Source organism: Sapajus apella, unplaced genomic scaffold (genome assembly GCF_009761245.1).
Source record: "Sapajus apella isolate SASKATOON/1434 unplaced genomic scaffold, GSC_monkey_1.0 scaffold130, whole genome shotgun sequence".
NCBI lineage: Eukaryota > Metazoa > Chordata > Mammalia > Primates > Cebidae > Sapajus > Sapajus apella.
The window spans coordinates 2,709,280-2,722,795 of NW_022437070.1; the positions used below are offsets into that span (position 1 = coordinate 2,709,280).

General features: G+C 55.0%; 1 protein-coding gene and 1 pseudogene across 2 annotated transcripts in view; both read right to left on the reverse strand.

Annotated features, from left to right (window-relative positions):
- The window catches only part of PPP1R37 (protein phosphatase 1 regulatory subunit 37), a 54,039-nt gene that overhangs the window by 3,343 nt on the left and 37,180 nt on the right, over positions 1 to 13,516 (reverse strand). Inside the window, exons 2-8 of one of the 2 annotated variants that reach the window (XM_032262670.1) lie at positions 5,082 to 5,179; positions 3,508 to 3,553; positions 3,159 to 3,259; positions 2,340 to 2,459; positions 1,621 to 1,771; positions 1,359 to 1,514; positions 302 to 414 (exon numbers count right to left, since the gene is read on the reverse strand). In XM_032262670.1, the coding sequence (XP_032118561.1) occupies positions 302 to 414; positions 1,359 to 1,514; positions 1,621 to 1,771; positions 2,340 to 2,459; positions 3,159 to 3,259; positions 3,508 to 3,553; positions 5,082 to 5,179 (785 nt within the window). The remainder of the gene's footprint in view (positions 1 to 301; positions 415 to 1,358; positions 1,515 to 1,620; positions 1,772 to 2,339; positions 2,460 to 3,158; positions 3,260 to 3,507; positions 3,554 to 5,081; positions 5,180 to 13,516) is intronic. The other variant, XM_032262671.1, reaches the window with a different exon arrangement.
- On the reverse strand, positions 8,325 to 13,091 carry LOC116539517 (annotated as a pseudogene).

A 13,516-nucleotide genomic window follows, 5' to 3' on the forward strand; every position in this document is an offset into this window, starting at 1 on the left:
CCGAGATCACGCCATTGCACTCCAGCCTGGGTAACAAGAGCGAAACTCCGTCTCAAAAAAAAAAAAAAAAAAAAAAAAAAAAGAAAAAGAAAAAAAAAAAAGGAGACAATTAAAGAAGGGTTCCTCCTCAGGGAAATAGGGCACAGAAGCTGAATGAGGAAGCAGGCGGGGCTGAGTTTAAACTGGAGCCCGTAGGATGGGAAGGACAGAAGCCATCCGTTGTCGGGGACTGTGCTGAGAGCTGGGGTGTGAGGTGGCGGTGGGGACGGAGGAGCCTCCCTCCCCTGCCAGCCCAACTCACCAGTGTCATGCCCAGGAAGGCCATGCCCGTGTGTGTGAGCTGGTTGTTCCACAGCACCAAGGTCACCAGGCCCTTCCTCTGCTCCTTGAGACCCTCGCAGATGTAGGCCAGACCTGGGGGAGGCCGCCAGTCAGAACCCCGTCTGGGGTCCGGGTGCTTCCCTGGGGGGCACTGTAGGGTAGGAGTGGCCCCTCTGCTTAGGACCTCCATGGAGGCCCCACAGGCCCAGGCCCTGCCCTGAAGCCCTGCCTCAGCCTGGCACCCCTGGGCACACGTCTGTGACTTGGGTGCCAAGATGACAGCCTTCTCCAGATGCTTCTGATCTTTGCTCAAATGTGACCGCCTCTGGCCCACCTCATCTCACAGCCAGCTCACTCCCACCCACGGTCACCGCTGTTCAATGCAGCTCCCACATCTGAGAGGCTAGAGATCTCATTCATCTTGTCTTTGTCTCCCTAGACTGTAGACAAGCTCCTGAGGGCAGAGCCCTGTGTCTCCCTCTGGGCTGGGCCCAGAGGCTCACAGCCATGGCCCTCACAGGTGCTACGAAGAGCGGAGTCCGGGCCTGCTGCCTGGGGACACAGCGAACCCTCCGACATCAAACACCAGCGCTCCTGCCACCTCTGCACGTACTGCTCCTCCATCTAGACCCTTTCCCAGGCTTCTCACACGGCTGGTTCTGCTCCCAGCTTCGGGATGGAAGCCCATGGCTCTGCCCCATGAAAACAGCCTCCAGCTGACCCTGTTATCCCAGCAACACTGCTTCCTTTTCAGATTGTAATTATTCACTTCACCTCATCCTGCAGCTGTCAGCTGAGCTGTCTCCTCCTCCAGGAAGCCCTCCCTGGCCCCCAGACTGATCAGACCCCTGCCTCTGGGCTCCATCAGTCCAGCCCTGCTCATTCTGGGTTGTCACAGTCTAGGGCTTCCCCCTGGGAGCGCCAGCAGGACAGCGTTGGGGTGGTCTTGGCCACGTCTGTGTCCCCAGCACCACCTAGCACAGGGCTGGGCAGAGTGGGTGCTGGGTGACCGATGTGGGGTGGGCCACCGCACCCACCCGAGTCCAGCACGTGGTTGTTCCGGAGGTCCAGGATCTGCAGGGAGCAGTTGAACTTGAGCAGGTTACCCAGCTGGGCCGAGTCCTGCAGGCCATTGAGCTTGTTGTCTGCCAGGTACAGCTCCCGCAGGTTCATGTTCATCTTCAGGGCCGTGGCTGGGGGTGGGGGGGCACAGTGACTGGGTAGGCCCTGCCCAGACCCGGTCCACGGCCCCCGCCCCACAGAGGCCGCACGTCTCACCCTCCCATGCCCAGGGCTCACCGAGCAGCATGAGGGGCCGCCCCGACAGGCTGGCGTTCTCCAGGTGCAGCACTGCCAGGCTGCTTCGGATGCGCAGGGCACGGGCCACAAAGGGCGCAGAGTGGTCCAGCAGGGGTGTGTTGCGGGCATCCAGGTACTGCAGGCAGCTCGTCTGCAGAGGTGAGGGGGACAGGCGTGAGGCACTGGCTCAGGCCTGCCCCAGCGCTCCCTGGCCCTGGGACCTGCAGCCCTACATGTCAGCAAGCAATGAGGCCACAGCTGTCATCTGGCAACGTCGTCTGGTTTTATGATGGGGAAACTGGATGGGGAGGGAAGGCTCAGCCTCTGGTCCCGGGGTGAGCGAGGCAGGGCTGGTGGCAGCCACAATCCCCAACTCCTGTGTGTCTGGGAGGTTCCCTGATAGCCCCACCCCCTCACTGCACCCAGCCTTCGAGCATGAGGGAGGTGAGGGTGGCGACCATGGCCATCTCCAAGGGGATGATATTACAGAGGGATGACATTACAGAAAGGGGAAAGGGGGGGTCACGGAATGCCACACAAGGAGAGAAGGAGCCAGGGGGCCTGGGGGCCAGGACACCTCTTGGCCCTGTTTTCCTCCTGGCCTGAGAGCCAGGCCCAGCATGTCCACGGCAGCCCACACCCCAAGAGCTCATGCAGCCACCGCCTACATTGCCCCTGCTGTGAGCCTGCGCCTCTTCCTGGAGGCAGGAGGCGCCCACCTTCCGCATCATGTGGGCGGCCGCCTGCCAGCCCCGGGTGCCGATGTGCTTGTTGAAGGAAATGTTGAGGTGCGTGGCTGACTCGTAGTACTCAATCATGTCGAAGAGGGCCGAGGCACCCTGCAGGTAGAGATTTGGGGGCCCAGCCTCAGCTCAGGGCTGCTCTGGGGGAGAAGAGTGGGCCCTGACACCGGGTCCCACTGAGAGACGAGGGGTCCTGGGTCCAGAGAGAGCCTCACGGGAACAGAGGACAGGCACAGACAGGGCACCCTGGGCCACAGAGACAAACCCTTTCCCTTCTCTGCTGAAGCCAGTCTGTTTTCTGTCACTTGCCCTCCAGAGTCCTTGACTGATGTGCTGAGTGACCAGGACAGGCCTGGGCGTTCCTGAGCCCGGGCCTCAGTTCTTCAGGGCCCCTGCTCTGGATCCCGACGCCTGGGGAGCCTGGGGACTCCCACGGCTGGGGAGGTGACGACGACCCTTGGGCCTTGATGGGAGGCTGCTCTCAGAATGTTTCCCAAGCCCACCCCATAGGAACTGTTCCCTCCGGCGTGGTTCCTGAATGGGCTGGGGGCCACACGTCTGCCCCTTAGCCCAACTCCTCAAGGCTCTCCTTGCTTATGAGGGTGGCCACAGGGGCCCCAGCCACTCTGGTCATACTGGATGTCTTCCTCTTGCACATACTGGATGTCCCGCCCTTGTGCCACCCCTCAGCCTTTGTCTAGGGGACCCCTGCTCCTGCAGTGTCCTCTCCCCACCCAAACCTCGACGGGGCCCAGGAGCTCAGGAAGCCGAGTGGGTGGTGGCAGGGCCGCTCACATCTTCGTCCAAGTTTGTCTGCTCCAGGTCCACGACCTTGAACTGCAGCCTCTTGAAGACCTCTTCCAGGGCCTCACAGGTCTTGTAGTCAAGCTTCTCACCTGGGAGGAGACAGCGGCCATGTGTATGCCTGAGACAGTGTACCTGTGCATGTCAGGGACTGGGGGCCAAGGGAGGCTGGCAGGGTCCTCTGCCCCCAACCTCTCACTCCCCACCAGGCCAAGCCCCTACCCTGGCTGAGCTCAGCTCCAGAAGCTGCTGACCCCCAGGCAGGTCCTCAGACCCACCTCTAGGGAGCCCCTGACCTGCCCATGACCCAAGGGCTCCCAGCCCCTGGACAGACACACACCTTTCAGGTCCAGACAGTCGAGACGGTGCCTGAGGTCTGTGAATTCCTGAGAAAGCAGAGTGGATGGGGGTTAAGGCAGGAAGACACTTGAACCTGGGGGCAGCTGAGGCCCTGAATGGCTATAATGCCTGAGGTCAGGCAGGGTTCCGGGGTGGGGTTTGGGGGAAGGCACTGAACAGAGGCTCAGAGGCCGTCCACCAGCTGGAACCTGGGGTGCAGGGCCCTTAGAGAGCAGGAGGGCTCTGCACCCACATGGCTGAGAACCAGGCAGGCCTGGGCAAAGCCCCTCTGCCCCAGCTGGACGGAGTGAGGGAATGGGCCCAGCATCTCTGGGGAATGTCCCAGCAGAGGGGGAAGTCAGTGCAAAAGCTGTGAGGCAAGAAATGAGCCTGGGAAGCTGGCAGGGCTGGGCTCAGGAGGCCTCCTGGTGAAGGCAGAGCCTGGGGCCCAGCACCCAGTCACAGCCCACCCGCCCCACAGACGCCAGCTCCTGCACTCTGGGCTTTACACACATAACCTGCGAGGTAGGTGCTGCTGGTCTGAACCAGGCCAGTGAGCTCCAAGGACCCACTCTCTCAGCCACCACACTGAACAGCCACCCTTCCTGGGACCTGGCAAGCCCCTCTTCTGGAATCTTCCAAAGAACGAACCCTAACCCCGGCGAACAGTGATAGACAATGAGCGTGGCTGCTCCTAGCACAGGCAACCCTGGAACCCTCGGGACCAGTGGTGCTTCACTGACTCGACACCAGGCCGGGCCCACAGGAGAGGCACCAAGGGGGTGCCAGGTGGAGAGCGACTCGTGGAAATGGAAAACCAGCAGGCACCTCGCAAATGCCGAGAAGGCAGGAAACGCTGAGTGGCCAACAATGGCGGCTCCTCCCGAGGAAGGGCCTTGGGGCAGGAAATGAGAGGTGGATTTGGTTTTTCAGATCCGTAGTATTTTAATTTTTTTTTAATCTGAGGATATGTATTTCTGTAATTCAGACTTTTAAGAATATGTCAGGCGTGGTGGCTCACACCTGTAATCCCAGCACTTTAGGAGGCGGGCAGATCATCTGAGGTCAGGGGTTCGAGATCAGCCTGGCCAACATGGAAAAACCCCATCTCTACTAAAAATATTTTAAAAATTAGCTGGGCGTGGTGGCTTGTGCCTGTAATCCCAGCTACTTGGGAGGCTGAAGCAGGAGAATTGCTTGAACCAGGGAGGCAGAGGTTGCACTGAGCCCAGATTGAGCCACCGCACTCCAGCCTGGGCAACAAAATCAAGACTGCATTACAAAAAAATAAACAAATAAATAAATTTTGTAATCAGACTTACAAGAATCGTATACATGCCTTTTCCCCAGGGTTTCTTTTGGGGCTGATGGATAACTGAATTTGTACTTGATATAATTCTGTGTTCCTCATATTTATGAAGAACCTGATTAGCTGTCAAGTTGAGCAGCAGGCTTTCAAAGATATATTCATGCAGGCCCTGGGCTAGGGAGTGGGAGGCCCTCTCCTGCTGGGGTGGCTCCACCACAGGGTACCCCACACCCACACCTGACACACCCCGCCCCGCCCCACCCTACCTGCAGCTGCCTGAGGAGCTTGGGGATCTGCCTGCAGTTGAGCTTCTGGCAGGCCTGCTTGTAGGCGCCGATGACCTCGTCCACAGTCACGTTCTGGGCTGCAGGCACAGGGGACCCAGGCCTGTGACTGTCCACAACCTGAGTCCCTGATGGGGCTCCACCCACTCCCGCCCCGAGGCCTCTGCCCACAGTGCCCTCTTCAGCCCTCCCCCAACCATAGGCTGCCTGAGCTCTATCCTCCCTTTCAGGCCCCGCTGGCTACTGCCCTAGGGAAGGTAGCTAGGGTACCCCCACCCCAAGTCAGCACCGACCTCCACGCCTCATCTCGGCTCCAAGCACCTTCCCACAAATACACAGTGAACAGCACACAATCCTATGCATCAGCCACCTCCCCTACTAGACTGGGAGCCCAGGAGAACAGGACTGGGGCTGTCTTGGTCACCACCATGTCTCCAACACTGTCTCGGCGTTTTGTTTTTGAGACGGGGTCTCGCTCTGTCGCTCAGGCTGGAGTGCAGTGATGAGAGCACAGCTCACTGTAGCCTTGACCTCCCAGGCTCAAGTGATTCTCCCCAGGTGCAGAGACCAAAGGCTTGCACTGTCACACCCAGACAATTTTTACCTCTGGTAGACATGGAGCAACATATCACTATGTTGCCCAGGCTGGTCTCAAACTCCTGGGCACCAGTAATCTTTCTGCCTCAGCCTCCCAAAGTGCTGGGATTACAGGTATAAGCCACTGTACTTGGCCCTTGTTTTTTTGTGTTTTTGGATGAGAGAACGAATCTTCACTTCAACCCTATGAGGAAACCAAGCTCAGCAAGAGAAACAGCCTTGCCCAGGATCACACAGCTGGTATATATGGGAGCTGGGTTTGAACCCAGCTCTTAATACCACTCCCAAAACACCCTCAATAGCTAAACATCCTGGTACAGCTATTCAGGGCCAGGCCCCTTCTCCCAGACACAGAAGCAGGTGGAAGTGAGACAGGCCTGGTCCCGAGTGTTCCCAGGGTCACAGGCAATGGCTCCCACGATGAATGAAGGGACGCAGCCCAAACCCAACAGCTGCAGCCCCCGTCCCTGGGAGGCCCACAGCCACCACCACACAGAAGGGAGGGCTGGGCTTTCCATCTGCATAGATTTGTCTTTTCTGGACTTTTCGTTAAAATGGAACTGAAACTGTGTGGCCTCCTCCAGTTGGCTTCCCACACTGGGCAGAATGATCCTGTTTCAGTCCCTTTACACTGCTGCAGAGTAATTATAGGATGTGCTGTGTTTTGTTTGCCCATTCACCAGCTGACAGGAATTTGTAGTTTCCAGTTTTTGGCTATTAGAGCTTGAGTTTTATCCCAGAGTGACCAGGCGAGCAAGAAGGAAAGGCTATGAGCAGAGGAGGGAGAGGTCAGGCCTGGCCGTCATAAAGATCTTCTTTGGGCCAGCAGATCTTGGGCATGGAGAAGACAGGACGGGCAGGGAAGGGGCCAGGAAGAGGGCTTGCTGGCAGCTTCCTGAGGGCCCTCACCCTGCTGCTGGAGGCAGCAGGAGTCCAGAGAGCTTCCAGTCCAGTAACATCTCCATGTGGACTCCTCCTCCCGCCATGCTGGTAGGCCAGGGGCTCTGCACCTCTGGTCTCATCAAGCACTGCCTCATTTTCTAGGGGAAGAAGCTGAGGTCCAGGTTAGGTATGGTGATTCCCTGGAACCAGGTGGTTGGTCCTGGGCAGAGTCTAACATCAGGCCCTCTCTGGCCACTGTGCTGGGTGGCGGTGGATTGCTGAACTACGGTGCTAGAGGAAAGAAGCCAACAGAGACCAGCCACTAGCCTCCCCAGAGGTCAGGCCTGGTCCCCGCCTGGGCACGTCCTCCTCCCTGTGGGTGGAGGCCTGGGAGGAGCTGCAGGTAATCAGCACATAGCAGGTGCCCCTCCTGCAGACAGAGAGGGAGCCCACGTGCTTGGTGACCCTGGAGCTCTAGGGGACAGGAGCTGGCCCTGCCCGGGAAGGCAGCCCCCAGGACTCCAGCAGCTTCTCCATGTCACGCACAAGCTCATGCATGCCCCGATCTTAACCAGTCGGGGTCTACCAACCCCCAAAGGGTCCATGAACTTGAGAGGAGACACTCATCTCTTTACTTTCATGAACAAAACTGAAATTTAGCATTTCCTTCTTATTAACAGAGGCCAAAAATGAGAGAGAAAAGAAACAGTGTTTAGCAGACCTTGAGCCTGTCATAAAAGAAAAAAAATGACAGATCTTTTCACTTTGCATTAGTTACTGCAGATTCTGAATGCCCAGCACTACTCAGAGCCTTGGCACAGCTGCTGCTACATCGTATCACTTCTTGTGTCAGTGAGGAAGAGCATTTAGCTAATGATATTCCGACTGGCATTCTTTGCAGTCCTATTTAATGTTTTGCCTTAAAAATCATTCTGGGCCAGGCGCAGTGGCTCACACCTGTAATCCCAGCACTTTGGGAGGCTGAGGAGGGTGGATCACCTGGGGTCAGGAGTTTGAGACTATACTTGGCAAGATGGCGAAACCCGGCCTCTACTAAAAATACAAAAATTAGCCAGGCATGGTGGCACACTCCTGTAACCTCAGCTACTGGGGAGGCTGAGGCAGGAGAATTGCTTGAACCTGGGAGGTGGAGGTTGCAGTGAGCCAAGACTGCGCCACTGCACTCCAGCCTGGGAGACAAGAGCCAAACTTCTTTTCAAAAAAATAAAAAGGAAATGCAAAATTGGAGGAACCATCAGAAGTCCAAGAAGAATTCTCATGACACACAGGGCATTGCTGCCATGGACGTCGTGCCAGGTGCTTCATCCAGGAGCACATCGACTCTGTGAAGCAGGGAGCCAGGCCAGGCCAGGCCCACTTGAAGCTGTCCTGTGTGGTGGCTGAAGCCAGGGTTCAAGTCCTAGCCCCTGGCTCTGGAGCTCTGAAGCCACTCTCTCAACTCTCCACATTTCAGCTTCCTCAAGCCTTAAATGGGGAAGGGGAGAGTAGCTGTTTTACAGGGCATGTGAACTGACAGAACGAAATCATTTGTGGAGAAAGTCCAGCCTCAGGCCCAGCACTGCTAACATGTCACAGCATCGCGAGGATCAGGCTGGGGGTGGGCCTGGCTGGGGCAAGGAGGTTGACCCAGAGCTGGCTGTGGCATCAGGTTGGATAACACCATAACCCCTGATACAATGGCAGCTGGGTCTCATGCACATAAAGTGCTTGAGATAGTGCCTGTTCTTTTTTTTTTTTTTTTTTTTTTTTTTTTTTTTTTATATAAACTATTTATTAACAGACAAGGCCTACAGACTTACTTCTTCTTGGACACACCCACAATGTGGCCACGGTGGCCAGTGGTCTTGGTGTGCTGGCCTCGGACACGAAGCCCCAGAAGTGGCGCAGCCCTCTATGAGCCCAAATCTTCTTTAGTCACTGCAGGTCTTCACAGGGCTTGTTGTCTAGACCTGGCTAAATTTTCCATCCTTTACATCCTTCTGTTCAAGAACCAGTCTGAGATCCTGTACTGGCGTGGATTCTGCATAATGGTGATCACATGTTCCACCACATCCTCAGGGAATTCTCCCGCCCTCTTGGTGAGGTCAATGTCTGCTTTCCTCAATACCACATGAGCATATCTTCGGCCCACACCCGTAATGGCAGGGATGGCAAAGGCTATTTTCCGGCACCCATCAATGTTGGTGTTGAGTACTCGCAAAACATGCTGGAACTTTTCAGGGCTCACTAGAGACACAGCGGTAACACAAGCAGCTGCGTGTAGGTCTCCTGTGGAAGAGCTGTTCTTTTTTTGAGACGGAGTCTTGCTCTGTTGCCCAGGCTGTAGTGCCGTGGCGTGATCTCAGCTCACTGCAACCTCCACCTCCCAGTTCAATCAATCCTCCTGCCTCAGCCTCCCAAGCAGCTGGGATTACAGGTGTGTACCACCATATCCGGCTAATTTTTGTATTTTTAGTAGAGACAGGGTTTCACCATGTTGGCCAGGCTAGTCTTGAACTCCTGACCTCAGGTGATCCATGCACCTCAGCCTCCCAAAATGCTGGGATTACAGGTGTCAGCTACCGTGCCTGGCCAAGATGGCACCTGTTCTTTGTTCCGAGAGCCTCCAGGTGAGCTTGAGGCCCAGTTACTAGGCTGGCAACCTTCACTCCCTACACAGTGATCAGACAGCACCTACAGGGCCTGGAACCAGGCCCGGCCTTGCAGGAGTCACCACCAGAGGCAGAGCCTGAGGAAGTTGCATCTGCCCAAGTGCTTACAGAAGGGAAAACTGAGACCAGGGGAGAGGAAGATTAGCCATCCCAGAGGAGGCTGGGGAGTGGGGCTCAAGGCCTCAGAGTGACTTGGTGATCCTGGAGACAAGAATGACAATTGTATCTTGTCAATTTCCTCTGAAGCCAAGAGACATATTCAAGGTAGGAAGAGACACAATAAAAGAACAAGAGCAGGGCTCAGGTTTAGTCTTCAGTGTCCCCACAGTGTCATTAGCAAGTCTCAAAGCTTAGCTAAGATACAGGAGAGAGGCTGGACGCAGTGGCTCACACCTGTAATCTCAGCACTTTGGGAGGCCAAGATGGGCAGATCATTCGAGCCCAGGAATTCAACACCAGCCTGGCCAACATGGCGAAACCCCATCTCTACTAAAAATACAAAAATTAGCTAGACATGGTGGCGTAGTTCCACCTACTCAGGAAGCTGAGGCACTCTCAAGTAGAATCGCATGAGCTTGGGAGGAGGGTGCAATGAGCTGAGATGGCAACACTGTACTCCAGCCTGGGTGACAGAGTGACTGTCTCAAAAAAAAAAAAAAATTAGCACACCAAAACTAAGATTTTACAAATACTATTGCTTAGAAATGAAACTAAATGTATTCAAATAAAAAAGAAACCAATCTATTAATAGAAAAAAGACAGCAGCATGGGCAGATCACAGAACGCATCTCACTTACACAGCACACTCACACCACACGAGGCCCATCCCAAGCACTTCCCATGCAAATACACAGCTTCAATTCCCTGAACACTTCCATGAAGGGAATATTAGTATCCTCCCACTTTAGAGAGGAGACTGGGCGCGTGGCTGATGCCTGCAATCCCAGCACTTTGTAAGGCCAAGGCAGGAGGATTGCTTGAGGCCAAGAGTTCAAGATCAGCCTTGCCAACAAAGCCAGTCTCTACAAAAAAATTTAAGAAAATAAAACGGGAGAGGAGAAATGCGGCAGAGGTGCGATGACTTGTCCAAGGCTGCATGACGAGCAACTGGCTGGCCCCAGGAAGGGCCCCTATACACACCTGCTCATTTAAACTGTTGTGAGGAGGTGGCTGAGAATGAAGAGGGTGGCAGCATGAGATAGTTCAGGTGCAGGTGTGGGTCAAAATAACTGACTCTGGCATACTGAGCACTAACCACGTGACAGATGCCACCCCAGGCATTTCACACCTCAGTATCTTCACTCAGCATGGACTCAGAGGAGAGGTGATGGGCCCACCAGGTCTGACGACAGGGCCAGCTTGGGCCCACCAGACTACACCATGTCACAGCCTGTATGACCCCATGAGGGACATGGAAAAGGTCACGTGATACCCAGAGCCTCATTTAAGAAGGCAGAAAGCAGGTGATCTTTGCCAGTCATGGCTTCCAGGCAAAGTAACTGAAGTCTCATAAAGGGGTGGGTCCCCAGGAACTGGATGGGCACAGCCACAGAACCCCCATTCCGCAGGCAGGCCCAAACAGCCACGGCAGGTCTGCAGTTCTTGCAAAGGCTCTGGTGTAGGGCCCAGGCTGGAGCTCAGAGCCAGGTTCCAAAGGGAAGGGCTGTGCAGTGGTTAGAGCTGTGGCCTTCAGGGATGGGGCTGGGATCTTTGCCGTCTCTCTTATACACTCAGCGACCTTAGATGGGCTTCACAGCATCTCACAGGTCCCACCTGAGATATGGGGTATTGCAACATGGTTAAGAGCATGCCTTTTGGGGCGAGACTGCCTGGAGTCAAATCCTAGCTCCCAACTCAAACTCTTAAGCAAAACAATGTAACCTCTGGGCCTCAACTGTTTTATCCCTAAATGGGGATGAACGTAACTAACTCCTAGGGTCATGTGGCGAGTGAGTTAGTAGGGTCCCTCCCTAGAACCAGTGTTTAGCACACACACATAAATGCTCACTTGGTCCAGGGGTGGTGGCTCACACCTGCAATCCCAGCACTTTGGAAAGCCAAGGCAGGAGGTTCCTTTGAGCCCAGGAGTTCGAGACCAGCCTGAGCAACATAGGGAGACCCTGTCTCTACAAAAAACTAAAAAATCAGTTGGGCATGGTGGTGTGTGCCTGTGAGTCCCACCTACTTGGGAGACTGAGACAAGAGGATCACTTGAGGCCAGGAGTTTGAGACCAGCCTGGGTAACTTGGTGATACCGTCTCTACCAAAAATTTAAAAATTAGCCAGGCATGGTGGTGTATGTCTGTAATCCCAGCTACTCGGGAGGTTGAAATAAGACGATCACTCAAAGCCAGAAGTTCGAGACCAGCCTAAGCAACAAAGTGAGACCCTGTCTCTACAAAACAAACAAACAAAAATAGAAAAATTAGCGTGTGCCTGCAGTCCCAGCGACTTGGGAGGCTGAGGCGGGAAGGTAGCTTGAGCCTGGGAGTTTGAGGCTGCAGTGAGCTGTGACTGCGTCACTGTACTCCAGCCTAGGCAATAGAGTGAGACTCTCTATAAAAAAAAAAAAAAATGCATAAGTGCTCCTTAGCTTTTACACTCCTGTTGTGTTTTACCCAGCATGCAGTTAACGCAAGATGTGCACACGTGTACATGGGGAGAGCAAGTGTGTGAGTGTGGGTCTCAAGGTCAGGGCTCAGATGCATTTGCTCAAGTCCAAGGCTCTAAAGGCCCATTAAGCAGGGGCCAGAATTCAAATGGCTGTCAGAGAAGAGGTGGAGAGGTGTGTTCAGAATATGAGTGTTTGTATTTTCTAAAAAGCAAGCCTGTGCTGAGGATGGGTCTGCAGAGGGAATGGCTTGGAATAAGTACACCTGAGTTCCATCCCTGGCCTGCTGAGGCTGTGATAAATGATCACAGCAACCCTCTTTCCCTCTCTCAAAGGGACACCTGTGGGGTCGCAGACACCAAGGGACGTGAGTGCACCCATGAAGTAGGTGGCACCAATGTCACAGTGCTGCCTCAGTCAGCAGGAGAAACAAACAGAGAAAAAGACGATGATGGTGGTGGTGATACTGGCAGCCACTTCCCAGTATCAGAAACTTACTCTGTGTAACGCATAGTTTGTTTTTTAAATAAAAAAAACAGAGTTGAGGTCTCGCTATGTTGCCCAGGCTGGTCTTTAACTCCTAGCCTCCAGCAATCCTCCCGCCTCAGCCTCCCAAAGCGCTGGAATTACAGGCATACGCTGCCTCACCTAGCTTCTAAGTACTTTCCATGCGCAATTTCACTTAGCCAGCTCAGCACCCCTACGATGCTGGCATAACCAGATCTCCATCTTATCAGGGAAGCAATCTTGGAGACGGAAAGACACCTACCCAAGTCATGGAGCCAGGAAGGGGCAGCAGGGACCATATCCCAGGCCTGTCTTGCTCTGAAACCAGAGCTCAGCCCCCCTGTCTGGCCTGAGGAAAAGGAAGGGCCGGGGCGGAGGCAGTGTGTGGGGAGCCCTGGGTGGAATGGTGAAAGGCATGAGCTCCAGGGAGAGATGCTGCTGTGCAGCAGCCGGTGGGCAGGGCCTTGCTGCTGCAGGGATGGGGCTCTGCCACTCACCCAGCAGGTGGTGGCCAGCTCACCAGGGAGAGGATGAAGGCCAAACAGAGCTTGCCTCCCCCTCCCGCTGGGCTGTGGCCCTCACAAAGGAACAGACAGAAACCGGATGCCAGGCATCAGGTGACAGGCCGAGAGATGTTTGTCTGGCATTTGCACACAGGTGCAATGGTACCCACGAGATGCAAGGACAGGTTGGGCACCAGGGGGCGGTGATGACTCACGCCATCCGTGCCAGCCTGGAGCAGGGCGGGGGAAACAGACACAGTCATCCAAGTGGGAGTCAAAACACCAGGAAGCAACACTGTGTGGGGCAGGGGACATGGTGGGAGGGCGTCAGCTCTCAGAAGATGGATGGGGAGGGAGGATGTCCAGACGAGCCCAGAGGCAGGAATATTTAGGGCTGCTCCCTGACAACCATGCTGACATCTGGCTGGAGACGACCTTTCCGTGCCCAGTGCCCACCACATAAATCAGACATCTGTGAGCTGGGTTCACAGAGCACCAGAGTCAGGAGGTCCTGGCTAGAGCCCAGGAGCCCAGATTTTAACAGGCCCCCATGTGACTGTGATGGCAGCCAGGCTCAAATAATCACGCTTTGCAATGCAGATGTTATTTTGTTATTTTAGAATGAACAGAAAGGAGCTGGAAGTG